This window comes from Thunnus maccoyii, chromosome 17, assembly GCF_910596095.1.
Source record: "Thunnus maccoyii chromosome 17, fThuMac1.1, whole genome shotgun sequence".
NCBI lineage: Eukaryota > Metazoa > Chordata > Actinopteri > Scombriformes > Scombridae > Thunnus > Thunnus maccoyii.
In genome coordinates, this window is record NC_056549.1 from 5,454,265 (window position 1) to 5,472,384 (window position 18,120).

The 18,120-nt window shown below is 40.0% G+C and overlaps 1 protein-coding gene across 3 annotated transcripts in view; it reads right to left on the minus strand.

Annotated features, from left to right (window-relative positions):
• Nucleotides 1–1,178: 1,178 nt before the first annotated feature.
• Nucleotides 1,179–18,120, minus strand: part of col12a1b (collagen, type XII, alpha 1b) — a 152,239-nt gene continuing 135,297 nt past the window's right edge. For all 3 annotated transcript variants that reach the window (XM_042391103.1, XM_042391104.1, XM_042391102.1), the window contains 11 exons: nucleotides 17,810–17,905; nucleotides 16,230–16,283; nucleotides 13,215–13,268; nucleotides 13,054–13,107; nucleotides 12,600–12,671; nucleotides 12,461–12,496; nucleotides 11,629–11,695; nucleotides 11,303–11,488; nucleotides 9,845–9,913; nucleotides 6,408–6,578; nucleotides 1,179–4,771 (listed from right to left, as the gene is read on the minus strand). In XM_042391103.1, the coding sequence (XP_042247037.1) occupies nucleotides 4,761–4,771; nucleotides 6,408–6,578; nucleotides 9,845–9,913; nucleotides 11,303–11,488; nucleotides 11,629–11,695; nucleotides 12,461–12,496; nucleotides 12,600–12,671; nucleotides 13,054–13,107; nucleotides 13,215–13,268; nucleotides 16,230–16,283; nucleotides 17,810–17,905 (870 nt within the window). In that variant the 3' untranslated portion in view covers nucleotides 1,179–4,760. The remainder of the gene's footprint in view (nucleotides 4,772–6,407; nucleotides 6,579–9,844; nucleotides 9,914–11,302; nucleotides 11,489–11,628; nucleotides 11,696–12,460; nucleotides 12,497–12,599; nucleotides 12,672–13,053; nucleotides 13,108–13,214; nucleotides 13,269–16,229; nucleotides 16,284–17,809; nucleotides 17,906–18,120) is intronic.

The following is an 18,120-nucleotide window of genomic DNA, read 5'->3' on the forward strand; positions in this document are numbered from 1 at the left end:
CACCCAAATGCCCCTGTGATCAACCCAACTGCCTTTCTAGTCCGTCCAAGTAAAACCCTAGTTGATCTATGAGCCTGGAATTGCCCTATAGTAAGCCCAGGCGGCCCCAAGGTGTCTGTTCTGTCAGTTGAAGTTCTTCTCTAGTTAATCCAGGTGCTCCATTAGTCAACCATCTAGTCAGTCCAAGTGCTGATCAAGTAAGCCTCTAGTCAACCCCACTAGTCTGTCCAAGTGCCATCCTAGTTGATCTATTTGCCGTTGTAGTTAGCCAGTGAGGATCTGTGGTCATCCCAAATACCACTCTAGTCAGTTCAAGTGTCCTACTGATCTGCCCAAGTTGCCCTTGACTCTCTAGTTGGCTACAGTGGTGGTTCTCAACCTTTTTTGGGTACTGGACCCCCAGTTGAGGTAAATAAAGGCCCCAGGTCACTATTTGAGGAAATACAGTATGTCTGTAAAGGCTGTAGGATCTTTTTAAAATATATTATTTATTATTTCAAAGACCCCTTGCAATTATACCACAGACCACTAGGGGTCCGCGGAACTCTGGTTTAGAAACAATGGCTAGAGTGCCCCTGTTGTCAGCACAAATGCCGTTCTAGTCTGTCCAAGTGCCCCTCAAGTGCCCCTCCTGCGGGTCTGAATGTTCCTCTTGTTGGCCAGTTGCCCCTGTAGTTAGCCCTCCAAATTGGTCAGAGTTCCCTAATATCTGATCAAAGTGCCTCTCTAGTCAGGCAGAGTGCCCTTCTGGTTAGTTCAAGTGCCCTCAATCGCCCCTATAGTTGGCCCAAGTGTACCGAAGGTACCAGTCAGTCCAAGTTCTTCTCTAGTCCAGCCCACCCGAGTGTCGCTTTAGTTGATCACAATGCCAATCTAGTTAGCCTAATTGCCCATATTAAAAGCTTGAGTGTCCCTCCAGTTAGTCCAAGTGTTCTTCTAGTCAGTCCAAGTGCCTACCAATTCGGTCCAAGTTCCCCTATATTTGATCAAAGTGCCCTTCTAGTCACAACGAGTGCCCTTTTAATTGGCTTAAGTGTGCAAATGCCCCTCTAGTCAGTCCACTCTGGTGTGACCTTCATGCCAAAAGTACCCCTCCTTCATCTTTGCCCACATCTCTTTCAGAGTCTGTGCATTCCCTTGAAATAAGCAACCAAGACTCACAAAAACCACACCAGGTGTAAATTTTCAGTAGTTTTATTGAAAAATGCCTCTTCTGTTTTCAGAAATAAATAAGAAAATAAGGCTGTGGAATTCACAATCTGCAGTTAAAACATGAAGCAGCAATACCATTTCCATAGTCTTGCACGCAGGTTTCAACTGCATTCGATACTGAGAAAATGACAAGAATGACAACAACTATATTCTGGTTAAAACAAAAATGAAATGTAACAAAAACATGTACTAAATATACACCACAGACATGCAATTTCACCTTTGGTAAAATTAGCTGTGACGGAATAAAGGAAAACTGATAAATATTAAGTCTAGAGATACAAAATGAAAGCTGTGTTTAACTGCCATAATGAAACTGAACCTCCTTGGAAGACGACACTGAATGAAAAGGGTTATATTTAACATACTGGATGAACTGTGACAGAAAACAATAATCATTTCTCACCTGATGTCCCAACACTGTCAACAAACATTTTCATCCCTCCACTACCATCACTAGCTTTGTTATGCAATGAGTGCACTGTTCAACACTGCTAGTTCATACAAACTCAATGCAAATATGTTACAAGCAAAAGACAAGTGGAAAAAGAAAAAGCTCACAGGTTTTCATGGATTTTTTTCTTCCATTTTTTAAAAATTTTTTGCTTAGCAATCGCCCCCAAACTCCCTCCCTCTGTCCAAGACCTTCACCTGCCACAAAAATGAATATTCACATACGTTTTAAGGCATTTAAAAGGTATTTCCCAATAAAGTCGAGGTGTCAAACCCCATTTTTTTCTGTGTATAATGTGCATATTCCAACAACAAACACAGGTTGAACAAGAAAAAAAAAGTGAACATGGCTTGTCTTATGATGTTAGCCTGTTGGATGCCTTTCTTGATAGTGATCTCTTTCGACGCTGGTATTGCGAATCATCCTCCTCCTCGGTGACCGGGAATACTTGGGTGTCGGGTTCAGATGGATATTGGCCTGCTTGGAGATAGCGTTTGGGCCAATTGAACATGAGTTGGGAAATTCTCTTAGTTTGTCTCAGCATGCACAAGAAGAACGGGTTAGAATTTAGTTGTTTTTTTTTGTTTGCTTGTTTTAAGTGACTGCTAACTAAAGTCAAGTGAGTTTTTTGTATTTCTTTTCGGCTCTGAAACATTTGGTTAGTAAACAGCAGGGGCGTGTCCACACTTATTGTGGTGGTTGAGGGGGTTACAGCAAAATTTTTCCCATATTTTGCTCACTGAAAAACAGGAAACAGCAACATTTGTGGACTGGAGCTACCGATGCACCGAAATAAGCCAATAGAAAAAAGTTATCGTGATTCAACAGCTGCTGTGAGGCACTTGACTGGTGCAGGGACCAGAAAGTTTTTTCATTTAAGCATCTTAAACCATTTTTATAATTAACCAGCAGGCTGTTGCACCAGCTATGTGTAAATGTTCTAAGTAGAGCTGAAGAGATAAGTCGATCTACAACAATTCTGATAATCAATTACTTGCTTAAGTCCTTTATTTTTAAATGTTCCAGCTTCTCATTTGTGAGAATTTGTTGCTTTTCCTTTTTGATCACATTTTAAAAATAGTGATCAGATGAATTGATGTAGCTCACACGTAATGTGGGAGTTATGCTAATGCATGCTTGTTACAATTATTATAACTGACATTTTAATTATTTCAAGAAAGTTCTTGCACACCATGACAAGTGCATATGATCAAAAACCCTAAAAACAAAGAATCCCAAACACTGTCCATCACTTGGACTCATTTTATTGATGTTTCAGTCCTCAGACCTAAGATGGTCAGAATGCGGGATTCTTTGTGATTTTTTAATGATAAAATAATATTATCATATGTCAACAGAACACATGATAGCATATGTGACTTTGACTTTCTAAATAACAGTCTATAGTACGTCTCTTACTTTATGTCACTAGTCAATTGTGTCTTTTTATTCCATTTTATCTAAATACGGCACAGTGTAAAATGTCACTCTGTGACAAAGTTGTGATTACTGTTTACTTATAGAACAAGTAAGAACTCTGCAACTGAGCAGGTAGCAAGTTTAATGTGAAAATAGCTAGTTACAACAAAGCAGTTAGTAGCGCAACAGGCTGCAGGTTATCAAATCAGCATAAGATTTCATAATAGTATACACACTCACTGGCTACTTTATTAGAAACACGTGTGCAATCCAATATAATCCAATACAGCAGCTCTGCCATAAATTCTACTTCTTCAAAGCTTTAAATGTTCAGTTTTTGTTGACACTTTCAGAAAGGTGATAATTCTACTTTGTTTCTGAGCACCTAGAACAAAACCTCAGTGGAATTCATGGCAGAACTATTGCATTGGATTGCATTAGATTGTACAGGTGTATCTAACAAAGTGTGACGCTAAAGAAAGTTCACGAGCAAAATAAAACATCTGCAACTCGCAGGAGTGCAGGTAAACTTTGATTGATCGGCAGAGATATCACCAAATCCACAGCTGCTAACAAACCAATCAATTGTCAGATTTAGTTGTGTGGTTGGACACGCCCCTGGTAAACATGTCAGTGCATTCGTCGTTTCCCTTTTTTGTTGACGTCACAAGTTCAGGTGTTAGTCCAATTTGAGAGTCAGGTGACTTTATCACTCAAGAATTATCAACACTGTCATTTCTCCACAACTCATTCATTTACAAAATAAACAACAAAACATTTCTACATAAAAATCAAGTACAGTTCTTCTGCCACGAGCCTGGAGAACCTTCTTTAGAGTTGCATTGTTAGTATTTAATAACGTACAGATACAGTATAGCTGGTTCTGGGAGAATTGTTTGTTTGGTTTTTTTTAAAAATAAAAATAAAAAAAAGGAAATGGAAAAACTAGATTGTTTGATTTTGTACATGAAGTGGCAAACAAAGTGAAATCTAAACCTCAGGGGTCACATGTGCAGAAATGATTCAGTATGGCCCTGAGCAGTTTAAAACAGCTACAAACACATGGGCAGGAAAATTTTAAAAAAAGAGGCGTTTTTGTTGGCATTCAGCAAGCATCAGGTTGTTGGTTGCAAGGCACAAGCTTTAACACTACAGATGTTAAAAACTAAATTTAGTGGACTTGATTCAAACACCATTTACAAGGCACAAATTAGTTTATTTACACATGTCACCTCGAGAGTAATGCTGTTAAAGTTGTTGCTGCTGTTGTTGCTGGTGATGCTGTGGTAGTTGCACTTGTTTCTGTTACAAATCCACCTTTGTTAGTATTTGTTTGGGTTGTTTGTTGTTGTTGTTGTTTGGTACATGCTCCTCCACTGAACACAAGGTTTCTTTGTTTGGTCTTTGGCTTCAAGATGCAAACAGGCCACTAAACAGGTCGGTGCCATCACCGCTGCTGCTGGTGGGTTTTGTTCTACTGGCTGTGAGTCGTTAGTACAGGTTCCCTCTTTGTTGATGTGTTGTTTTTTTTTTCAGCATAGTTTGTTAATGGTTTCCTTTGGCTGTTATCCTTTAAACAGCTCTAGAGCATGTGAGCAAGTGTTTCAGTTACAGGACTTTGAGTTTTGTTTTTCAGGAAGTCAGTGAAAGCAGCACAGGCGGCATAGAAAGTCTACTATGGTGAACCTGAAACAGGCCAAAGAGGATGGAAGGTGTCAGTCAGGTCAAAAGCAGAAGACAGCGAATAAAACAACTTACAAGTTACTCTGTAATGATTAGTGATTATAAGTTATCAGACTTACAGTACCCTGACATTTTGGGAAAAACACTTGTTTACCTTCATACCCATAATTTAGATGATGGGTATCAGTTTCATCTCTATGTGTCCAGTACAGAGATACAGGGCAGGACGTGTTTAGCCTAGCTTAGCATAAAGACTGGCAGCAGGGGGAAACTGTTAGCCTAGCTCCATCAAATGAGAAAAATATACCTTCCGACAACTGCAAAACTGTCTCGTTTACTGAACAGGTGCAGAAACATAAATGTAAAAATGAGACTAAAACTGCAACTGATGATTCATTTCTTGCTTAATTGATTCATTGTTTCATCTACAGAATGTTATAATATTCAAGAGCCCAAACTGACATCTTCAGATTGACTCACTGTCCAAAAATAAAAAGATATTCAGTTTACAATGATAGAAGAAAGGAAAGCGCAAAATCCAAATCATATTTAAGAAGTTCGAGCTGGAGAATGTTTGGTATTTTTGCTTCAAAACTGATTAAATGAAACAAAAATCAGAAGAGTTGCAGAATAATATTCTGTGTATTGACTGATTGGTTAATGGACCAATTGTTTAAGGTCTAAATATGACACTGTGGTTACCATTTGTTGTTGGTAAACAAATATCTCCAATGCTAATTTTGGTGATATTCTGTATTTTTCTTATCATCAACAAATCCAACGAAACGATCAAGACCAACAATGAATTGATCTACTAACAGGTTCAGTGTGTGTATGATGTGCCATAGAGGTCCACTGTGGCCAAAAGCTGCCACAAATACTCACTAGAGCACTAAATGGGGATTCATCTGCTGCTAAAAACAGTCCCCAACAAATACACAATTTCCTCCTATTTGTTTGATAAAAACTACATATTTTTGAGCCGTTTTTAAAGATTTACATCTTCAGTAGGAACCAATGGGCTCAGAGCTGAAAGCCACAGACAAGAGACAGACTAACCCATTACTGCTTTTGGTCTTTTCATGGGATTCGTTGACAAGAAGAAAAATATAGAATAACACCAGACTCATCTTTTAAATGTTGAACAAAAGCAGCTGTACAATAAAAATACTCACTGAAATGGACAGAATCATTATTTTAATGACAAAAAACGATCAGTTTTTGTTTCCGAATCAATGCCAGCTTTTGGTACTTGACGGTTTTTGGTACCGAGCCGACTCGAGATGAATATCAGACAGTTTTGGAGTTGTTGGAAGGTTCTTTTTTTTCCTCTTGTGATGGAGCGAGGCTAACAGTTTCCCCCTGCTTTCAATCTTTGTGCTACGCTATGTAAACATGTCCTGGACCTGGATCTCTGTAATGGACCCATCTTGTTATTTGACTCTGCAAAAGACGGTAAATACGTGCATTTCCCTAAATGCTGGAGTGTTCCCTTACAGCTGTGTTAGTTTCTGTTTGAAGAGTTTAATCCCAAATTGAAACACCCACCAAGCTGACTGGAAACATCAGATATGTTTAGCAGTTACAGGACGTTATTTCACACCAGGCTAAGCCGTCCCGTCCAGTTCTCGATACCTACCTATGTATCCTTGCCCATTGTAAGGAATACCGACACACTGAGAAGAGTCGCAGTATCCAGGAGGTCCAGGAGGCCCACGGACTCCGGCGTAACCTGGACGTCCAGGGGGACCACGAGGTCCGGCAGAGCCTGAAGGGCCTGGAGGTCCTGTCCTGCTTTCTCCTTGTGGGCCTGTGGGGAAAAAAATGTAGACCAGTTAAGATCAGGCACACATCATGAGGACACAGTCAACGAAATAAATCAGGGATCTGTGTTAATTATTATAATTTAATCTCAAATTTGGTCAGTTTCTCATTGTTGGCATATTTATTTCTCCATTTAGAGGGTTGATGCTGCAGCAAAAGTGTTAAATAAAAATATACAGATGTTATTTATATATTCTCAGTTAAATTCAAACTGATTTTCCTTCAATAGGTCAAAAATAAACCTCAAGTTCAGAGTTTAATGTAAACACAGACCAGATTTTCCATATCATTCATCGGTTAGGCTGGTTTTATGCTACCTAGTGTTTAACGTTCTCTCTGCGGTGAATCACAAATGAATACTTGCTCATCGTTTTTTCTAGAATGAGGATACAGTTTCTTTTATTTAACCCCAGTTTAGTCCTGAGTAGCGTTTTATCGAATTGGCTTAAAGTCCAAGTCCTTTTGTATCACTTATCGAATCTATTTATCTTTATTGGATAAATTACATATTGTTTGGCTAAATGATGAGCTAAAAAGCAAAAGAAGATTCATTCCTTATATTTAACAGATCTAAACACATCTGGGTATTGATTACTTGATCGCTTAGTAAACACTTCTTTTGATTCCTCACATAGTTTTTTCTTATCTTTATTCTTTTGTTATTGTTTTCCTTGCTGTTAATGTACATCCTTATTGTCTGACTTGCATGTATAGTACTGGCACTTTTAATGTGTTTTATTGTTTTTATGTGTTTTTATGCTGCATTGCTGCAGAATTTCCTCTTGTGAGATAATAAAGATCTAAACTGAATTGACAGAAAATAAATAAGCAACTATTCTGATAATCAATGAACCCTTTAAGTCATTTTTTTAAAGCCAAAATGTCAAATATTTCATAATTCCTGCCTCTCCATTGTGAGGATTTGCTGCTTTTCTTTGTCTTATGTGATCATAAAGAAAATCTATATTTCAGTTTTTGACTGTTGGATAAAAGTTGATTGTGATGGGCAGTTTTTTATTACTTTCTGGCATCTTATACATCAACCGATCTGATGTAGCTCTACATTTTACAATACAAGCTTGTCAGTGGGGCAAGGAGATGGGATCTTTTGTCAGCATTTTGCTTAATCATGAGGAACTTAAAGGCTCAGCACACCCACACAGGTGTGTTCACTTATCCTGGCTGATTAGACCTCTGCTCAGGTTGAAGGTTGGCAGAAGTATGTGAGCATTACGTGAGGTCTCACATTTATCGGATTTGTGAGTCTTGTTGTTTGTCTTGTTGATTCTTCAGTTCAGTCTTGAAGTGTCTGTTCTCCATGTGGTTGAGTTTTTATGATCATCATGCCAACAATAGAAATGTAGCTTTGGATATCTGATTAATTTGGAGGAGTTCTTCTAAACCTCCTGATGAATTAAAAGTTAAAAAAAAAAGAAAGGAAGTGTTTCATGATCTTTGAACCGTACAGATAATTACAGCTGTGCTTCTGTTCCAGCTGGAAACACAATCAATTAACAACAACAAAAAAACAAAAAAACTGTTGCAACTATGCTGCTGACAGTCCTGGGCACAACCATTTGGAACATAGAAATTAAAAAGACAAAACTATGAGGGGAGGAAAAAAAAAAAAAAGGGGAAAGGCAGAATTTGCTGATGCTTTTTCCGCCTCTGCGTTATGTCTAGACATGGAGAAAGCCGGCTTGGAAAGTTTCCCTGACTGACTTTCTCCCGCTTGCGCCGTCCTCAGCATGTGTTGTGAATGAACCTCTTCCACCATGACTCACCGCACCGCCGTCCACTCACTTCCTCCCTTTTTCCGAGACCCCCTTCCCTCGCTCCGCCGCCCCCCCTTCGCTTCCACCCTTTCTACAACTTGACCTTGTTTGCTTCAGAAAACAGCTTTTTCTCCTCTCCTTCCGCCTGACAGACTGGATTCTCACAGTGTTGTTTGTCGGATTACGGCGTGACCGGGTGAACGTGTGATTAGTGGAGCCGCCGCTAAACAGCCGCAGGCGGGAGGAAATCGTGATTTTACGGTTGTTGTTTGAGCTCAATTTCTCAAGACTGAAAACTCAAGATTTATTTGTAGGGAAGTGACTCAGAACACGACTAATGATTAATTTCATTATTAATTAATCTGATGAGTAATGACTGATTATTAAATATGTATCTCACACACTGAAATAACATAATAGAGCTTCCTTTAAACATGGTATTTAATCCTAAAACTGAAGGTTCTGGTTCAAAACTATTAAATTGATTAAAGTGACTCCTGTAATAAGACTTGAAGCGATCCACTAGAGAGAAGACATCTCGCTCTGTCGGCGTTGTTGAAACTAGAAACGCTAACGATCGTACGGCGGTGCTGCGGAGCTTCTTCTCTCATAAATGATCTCAGACGAGTACAGACAGTTTAATTTTCACAGAAGTTATTTACAGAATTCACGTTGACTGGCAGCTGATTCGCTGCAGGCGTTGTTTTTCATTTTTAATGATAGTCAGCGCCGGGCTAAAAATTAGACGTTGCTAGCTTAATGTTTGGGTTGTTGATCTTCGCTAATAAGAATGTGAGACGACAGATGACAGATTTGTTAGTGAAGCCGTGAATTATGTCGACCCATGCATCAAAACTAAAGCTGCAATTGACAGGAAATGATTTAATTACTGTTTTGAGAATCAAATAATCTTTGTAGTCATTTTTTTAAAGAAATACGTGCGACGTTAGCTGGTTTTAGCTTCTCAAATGTGACGATTTAATGCTTTTCTTTGTCGTACATGATCGTAAACTGTCTGTGGGTTGGACTAAATGAGACAAGATGAATAATCAATAAAGAGACACAATTACTAACAGATTAATTGATAATGAAAGTTAGGGCTGTGACTATGCTATTATTTTCATTAGCAATGAATCTGTTTCCCAAAAGTCCAAGTTGACGTCCTCAAATGTCTCATTTTGTCCAAAACCAAAAGATATTCAGTTTACTGTCATAAAGGACTAAAGAAACCAGAAAATATTCACATTTAAGAAGCTGGAAACAGAGAATTTTAGTACTTTTTCATTTAAATAATGACTTAATGTTGATCAACTAATCATTGTAGCTTGTTGTGGAACTGATTTTAAATGACTGTTTTCCATTAGCAGCAATGGAAGTACAAGATGTTTTTGTCTTTTACTTTATATATTCCTCTTGTTTTCCTTTTTTTTGAGTATTTTTGACATGTAGGATGTTTAAAAATCAGTTTGAAACATACCAGCAGGCCCTCTCGGTCCTTTCTGTCCAACTCCTGACGTCCCTCGGTCGCCCTTCTCTCCTGAAGGACCTGAAGGAAACAAACACAGTCAGCTTCTGTATCTGGTCTAGTATGACAGTAAATAGGCAGTTTAAAACCTAAAGAACATATAACAAGACTCAAGACCTTTTCCTAACTAGATTTTAAGGGTAAAATCTGTGCTTATGATGCATCAGTTAGTAAATGAGCTGCTCAGTATTGAGCAACATCAAAAGTGGAAGATGAAACATTGAAAAAGCACATAAAAGCTTAATAATCAACTGTGTATGTATTGGAGACACAATATGTTTTCCTGTTATTCAATAAAAGGCTATAAAACTGTCAGAAAATTCAAACAGTGAGACATTTTTTTGTTAGAGTTGCTTAATTTCGGTTCAGTTTACATTCACGTCAGACGAACAGTGAAATAACTATCGACGCCCTTAATTTTGGAGACAAATCTGCTGGACAAACTAAATATGCTTTAACAAATCATAAATCAATAATATTTTGGTGTCAGATCTTTCTCAATACGATCAGATGATTCAGATTCTTCCCCTGCTGATACTCTGACAGGCTCGTACTGAGGCGAGCCCTCAGTGTGATCTTCAGCTGGGTTGATGTCAGACTCACTCATCCTGACCCTAAAACCTCCTCGGTTGCTTTATCTGACTTAAGTATCATTGTCTTGCGTATAACAACGGCTACGAGTCAAAAGCTGTTGTGCATGTAAACACCCTTAAATTAAAGCATTGTCATCGTTTCACGTCTGATCCGACGAGTCGAAACAATAAGAAACATGTTGCTGTCCTGATATTTTCTGACAGAACCATAAGTGTCAGATGTTGATATTTTTCCAGCATGTTTACTGCAGCTGGCAAGAATCACTTCTTCTTATTGTCCTTCTGTAAACACAGTAATAGGCCTCTAGTGGAATAAGTGACACACGCTTCTCTGCACTAACTTCACAATGTTGCATAAGAGCTCCTACTTTAAGAAAAGCCTAATCCTCTAGTATGACAAATGTTACATAGTGTTGCAGCAAATTTAACTGTTAACACGCAGATTTACCATCTAAATCTTGCAACACAGATTTTTTTTCTCTCTCATATATCTTTCGGTGTAGTTTTGTACTTGTTATATAACGAGAACACAGAAGATCACTAACAATGAGTAGCAGGCAGCAGCGTGTTGCTCAATCAGGAGTGAAAACGAGGGATGAAGCCAAGCCTCGTTAGCATCTTGTGATGGTTTTGTGCTTTTTAAATAAACCTGCTGCAGTATAAATAATCAATGTGGTGTTCATTTGTGGCTTGAACTGCTTTTTGTGCTCCCATTTTAGAAATCCTCGGACTTCTGGTTTATTTTCTTGTGATGACATGTGTTGAAGTACGATCTCCATCTCCTCCTGTGCGGTAGATTGATGTGATGGACTCGTACCTCTCTCTCCCGGCTGGCCGGGTAAACCTGGACTTCCGGGTAAGCCGTTCCTTCCTGCGGGGCCCAGCTCTCCGCGGGGTCCCTGCCTGCCAGCAGGTCCAGGAGGCCCAGGAGGGCCTGGGTTATTGCTGCGGTACATGCCGTTGGGGATCTGGTTCAGTAATGTGTTGACACGAGTCATTTGTGCTGCAACAGCAGAAGGTGAAAGGGAACATAATAGTAAGTGGCAGGCTCACTGTATCGTGAAAGACAAGAGGCTGTTTGGCTGCTTAACGGTGCCAGAACCATTTCCAAATAGAGTTCAGGGGAAAAAAGTTACTACTTACCATTCACTAGCTGCTCGCAAACTTGTCTGGCAATGGATCGCATCATGTTTTGAGGAGCAAAGTCGCCCTGGGTACAGAGAGGCAGGATTGAGATGCATATAAGGTTTTTATATTGAATTCTACTTAAAACGCTGCCTGAGGTTTATTAAATAAATCTGTCTTTTTAAAATGTTACTCTAAAGGTTAGTGGCTCAGAAAGCTGGGATTTTGACTGAAGTTTGTGCAATATTTTCTCCCTTTTGATTTCCTGCTTTCTGTGTTAACTGGTCTTTGGTTTCTTTGGGCATTTCCCACATGTACTTACAGGAAAACATGCTGCTCTGCTCTATTTGATGTCAAAATGAGACTCTGAAAATTCCCTTTTGTCAAACATTTGCCCCGATGAAAGTCTGCAGACTGAGAACTTGCCTTTTTGATTAAATATCTGCAAGTGTGCAGAGCTGTCCTTTCACAAGATTTGATGTTTTTGGCCTTCTTGCACCTTAACGTTGTAATCTTATATAATGTACACCAGCTGCCCTAACAATGAACAAGTTATGCTAATGTTGAGAGCCAAAAACAATCTGTGTATTCTGTCTTGTTTCAAGATACTTTCGACACATTTCTAGAAAATACTTGAAATGAAAAGATGTTACTACACTGGCAGCATCTTTTCTTGTTTTATGATAAATAAAAACTTGAAAGGTCAATATCAGCTTAAAATACCTGTAAAGAAGGATGTTTTCTTGCTCTATAGCATCTTCAAATAAATTACCATACTCTGGATTAACAGTTGTTATACACAGTTTCTGAGCTTCTTAGATGAACCCGGATATATTTCAGGTGTACTCACTCTCTCTCCTTTGTCTCCCTTGGGACCAACAGTGCCCTAAAAAACAGAAAAACAAAACATTCAAGTTGTGCAAAACCCTTTAAAACTCAGACGCTGCTGACTGGACGTACAAAGCCGCCATGACAGTGAGGATACTCACAGGAGAACCTGAGTCTCCGGGATTTCCTGGTTTTCCTGCAGCACCTGGTATTCCTGGAGATCCTGGAGGTCCCTGCGAGGAAAACAAGGAAAAAAGCAATGAAAACATTGTCCAACACAAGTTAACAAGGTTAACAAGAAAACAATCACATCAACCTATAAAAATGTTTCTTACAGAATAATTTCTCAACCGAATCGCAGAGAAAAACTTTTATAACGTCATCTGTATCGATAAAAGAACTAAAAAAAAAAAAAAATCCTCATTGTGATTAGAAAGTTTATGTCCATTTAACAACATCAGCTTGTTAAATCTGGGTGGAGAAAATAATTAAGTCATGTTTTCTCCTCCCTAAGAGACTAATGCCAGTTTGTCCTTGAGCAAGGCACTTAAGCTCTAACTAACTGGCCAGTGGAGCAGGCAGCTCCCAGGTGTGTCAAAGCATTAAAACTCTTACCATGGGCCCTGGGGGGCCTCTGGGTCCACCTGGTCCATCCTTTCCTTGAGGGCCCTGGAATTACAAGACCCCAACTTAAAAAACCGAACTGATACTGTTCATGTTCAAAGAATCCTGAGAGCATGGTTGCCATTAAAAAAAACCACCCTGCTAGTACTCACCCTCACTCCAGCTGGTCCGATCGGTCCGACGCCACCAGAAGGTCCAGGTAAACCCTTCAAACACAAGAGAGCCACTTAAATTAAGCTCACTCTACCTTCTTTTCCATCTTTTTTTCTCTTTCCCCCCAACTCGAAGCGGTTTGTTTCAGCGCTGGATTTCTGCGTGTCGAACAGTAAATCTCCTTTTTTTTTTTGCGCTCATTTGCTCGGAAACCCTGCTCGCTATTTTTATTGTCGATCCTTTCTGGTCTTTGATGCCTTGGCATAAGATTTACTGGGAACATAATATATTCCAGATCCGTTTTATTGGCCATTATAAACCAGGGCCCGCGTGGTCTGCAAGTCATTAAATGCATGTTGCTATAGCATCTGCTCCAGCATGGTCACCTGCAGCCCGACCGCTCCATGAACACCATCCACTCTAAGATAAACTCACTGGGTTTCTTCTATTTGAATAAAAGAGATGATTAATCAAGAGTGTGCAGCTCTGGGCTGTGTCTGTATGGAGGGAGGAAGAGGAGGAGGAGGAGGCTACAGCTGATTACTGAAGTCACAGGTTTGGTCCCCGCTAACGTCCTGTTCCAGCGTCCTTCACCGAAAAACACTTTGTCCTTAAATATTCTCCTCTAAACGAGCAGGATGGTAAAAATCCGTTAACTGTTAGCAGATCCGTCTTATCATCGCTACAGATATTTCTTTGAGAAAACAGGCGGCGCCAAATTACTTTTTCCTTCTGGCCAAGTGGTGTTTAGGGAGAAGTAAAAGAAGAGGAAGTCATTTATATTGACTGAAAGAAGTCTGGATGGAGATAAATTGTTGGTATTTTTAGTTCTTCTTTATTTAAGAGTCAAAAATTTAGAGAGACATCAAACATGGGCAGAGAGAGAGAGAGAGAGAGAGAGAGGAATGACATGCAACAAATCAGTCCTTTTACTGCTACAAACATTTCTTGGAGAAACCGGTTTAAACCTCTCAACCTTTTTCTTCTTCTGGGTAAGTCGTGTTAAGGGAGAAATGAAAGAAGAAGAACAATGAGCAGATGATTAAAGCGTGGTGGTGTTTCCATTTGTCTATTTTATATTTTTTTAGATTATTTTTAGCCTTTTTTTTTTAATCTGACAGTTGCAAGTATAGACAGACTGGAAACCCGGGTAGAGAGATGACACGCAACTACTGTGTGCGGCTGAAATCGAACCGCGGACGTTGCAGTTACGTGTTTTGCGTCTTAACCAGTAGGCTACTGAGGCACCAGAAAGTCTATATTTTTCATTTGACTACACAAATTTGACTACACACCTTTACAGATGGTGATGATCAGTGACACAAACATACATGTGATTGAACATGTATGACACAACCTGTTTCAATCAGATTCATCAGTAGATGAATGTAAACGATCACGTCACCGGGTTTTCACACCCGAAAGTTTGACACAACATGCATTCAATGGGATTCTGACATTGACAGGAGGAGGAAGATGATTTACTGTCGACAGGAAAAGTTAGTTTTATGTGTCTCTGAGTTGTGTAGCTCTATTGTCTGACTAGGAATTAAGTAAAAATCAGGGTAGATGTTGTTTCCAGGTTAGGAAATCAATACTGTGATTGTCTGTATCATCCTACTTATCTGTGTTGTAAGATTAGATGCAGCTCTTTCATGTCTAAACTGTTCTCTTGCACATTAGGACTGAAATCGCCCACTAAATATAAGCTCCTGCACATTTTGCATGAAGCTTAATATTATATTTCATAACAGTGCAATAAAGAGGAGGCACTCTTTATTTCAGGTTGCAGTGTTTCTCTTCTGGCATTGATATTTACCAGTTAGCTATCCTGCACTCTGAAAACCTGTGATGAATTTACAGTTGCCTCTAACACAACTCTGCTCTGCTTCCAAGAAATCTTTCTGCAATTAAAAGTCCAACTTGCTGCTGATGTAAAATGTCTAAAAGCAAGATAACGGATCCACCTAAGCAAAACTCCAAAGGTTGAAGTTGAAAGGAGATAAACAAACACGACTCCGCGGGTCAAAAGAGGGCAAGGGAGCGACGTAGCATCTGCTTGTGTCTGCGGCTATAAATACATTTAATGGATCGTATCTCCGCTGATCTGCGCAGACAGACGCGAGGAAGGATTACTGAGCTTGAAGTGACAGAAAGCACTGAAGGCCTGGAGGTCACTGAGAGGAAGGCTGGGTTTCTTTTTTCAGTCCCTCCAGCATTTTAGGGATCTTTTACCCTCTTATGAGCTCAACTGCAACCTAATCTTAAATGTCATCAGACCTTTAACCTTTGCTGGAGGACACCAGAGTTTCTTTCTACTTTTCCTGCTCAGATAGTCAGTTTTGTTCATTTTAAAATAAAAAAAACTGTGAACATTCAGGTTAAATTTCCCTGAACGATGCTGCGGTGTTCATGAGTAAAAGTGAAAGCTTTGAAGTTAATGGATGAAACTTTTACCTCCATCTCTTATCACCCAATAAAACGGAGATACGAGGGCTTCATTCCAGGAAGAAATCAAAATGCTACCTGATATTCGTCACTCAGTATTTCAAAAAACACCAGACAGGTTCAGACTGAAGAGTTTCAACAGCGACCCACAATGTTCTTTACGTTCATGCCAACAATCACTTTATAAGCTGCGGTGTCATCTTTCTTTCAAGTCCTGGATATCCCTGTTTGGACCGGAGCTCCTCAGATATTCCCAGATAAAACAACTTACATTAGTTAGCCAGCTGACCGCAGGCCGACACTCTACCACCACCGTTAATCAAGGTGACTTGTTCTTGGCTCGTTCTCCGCGAGAACTTCGAGAAGAAATTTAATTTAAAAGTAATATTCGGAAACCTGCTGCAGAGAGAGACGAACTCCCCTCTTCTTTTTTTTTTTTTTTCTGAATCCTCCCCAGCTGGAAAACCGTCTGCATCCAGCTACGTGGCCGGACGCCAGAGTAGTAGTCAAGCTGTGAATTATCCCCCGTTTCCTGTTTTAAAATCCACAACTAGAGCTGCACTTACTTTCTGTCCAGGTAGGCCAGAGTCACCGGGGTCTCCCTTTGGTCCAGGGCGGCCCTAAAAGGCATAAAGACATGAATGAGCAGCGGGAACAGAACATCTCTGTAAGATGACATTTAGAAGAAACATGTCCTGCCTGTGGTGCTGCTCGCTCCAGGATAAACAGATTAGGACTAGAAATGTTATACTTTAAATGTGGTTTAAGGTGATCTGTAATGAGTGCTGGAAGAAGTATGTTCTGTTGGGTAATTTAATCTTTCAAAATGCATCATAATTTATAATATGATCACAAGGGCATCATTACCACGGGGGCTTGGCTTCATTTTGGAAGCGGATTTGTTACTCAGACACTAACGAATCTCTTTTTGAAACTTTTATCCCTCTTCGCTTGTTTTGAGCGGCAAAGAGGGACACTCAGGTAGCAGATTCAGTCATTTAAACCAGCGCTACAATGACGAACGCCACTGGCGACAGATTAAATGAGCTGCAGCTAATTAACGTTAACCCTGTAAATGAAACTTTTGTCTGTCGTCTGGTCAGTATTCTCTCTGCGAGTGTTTGTAACTGAACCGAAGATCATTTCTGAGTGATAAGAAACATCACTCTGTAACACGACTCAGTGACTATAAACTGTTTTTGTGGTTCGACAAGACCAACAGAGTGGTGACTCTTATCTAGAGGAAAGATCAGCTGATCACGTCATCTGTGTCATATCAATATTAGGTTTTGAGGTTTAGGTTTAAAGTAAGTGTTTTCAGCAGAAACAAGCAGTGAACACAACACTGACATATCATCAGCTTTTAAGTTATGTTGAACTTGTCAGTAAACAGTTGCTTATTGCCACATCCAGCAATTATGGAGCAAAATTATCATTCATTTAAGTCCAATATTCACTCTCTTTTAGCTCTGTTATTGCTCTCTACCAACTGCGGAGGGGAAATATTTGGCTCTTTAGCTGCTAAATATTCCACTATGTTCACCAGCTAGTCTACAGCTAACTGTGTCTGTTTGCTGTTTGGTGCTGAGCGGGTAGGGCACAGTGGCTTTTTAAAGCTTTTTTCTCTGAAAACAGCTGCCTGCTGTGGCAAAAATGACACTATGAGAGCGCTGAGAGTGAACCAAAACAGTAAAATTGCAGCTGGACAGATAAATAATGAGTTGAAACTCCTTATAAAGCTCAGTAAAGCCGAGAGGAGCCGCAGAGTGGCTGATAATTCTCTGTAGGTTCATCACTACGAGCCACGACCAACACATTACACACTGACAGCTCAGATAAAACGAGGGAACATTTTTGGTTTAATCTGGGTAAATCTCATCTCCGAGACGGAAATCCAAACTCTGATTTATTGACATTCAGTAATATTGAGGTCTCAGGTCTTTCTGGTATCACTTCTTCCCCTCAGACATGAAGGAATGTGACTCTCTGCCACAGCTACTCCCCAGCTTGTAAATTCCCTGCATAATAAATCGCCCAATAATCCCTCTGCTCCGCTGTGCCGAGGCATCATGGGATTTATGTTTAGTTGCTGAAAAGGCAGAGCGGGGAGTGTGTGCGTTTGAGTGAGGTGTGTTTATACACTTACAGCCTCTCCTGGAATCGACAACCCGATGGGTCCTTGAGGACCAGGCAAGCCCATGGGCCCAGGTGGTCCGAGATCTCCCCGCGGACCGACCGGTCCCTACGAAAGGAAGAAAGGAAAAGGTCACATGAGAATCGTTTAAACACAGCAGGAATTTGTTGATATCTGGCCGGACAGTACAGTTCAAGTACGCTACTGTTGCAATCTGTGGACAGAGCAACAGGAGATGAGGAATGCTGCTTAACGGATCGAAACAAACCTTCCCTTCATATCAGGCACAAAGAGCAAAACACTCATTGGATAAGTGGAATCAG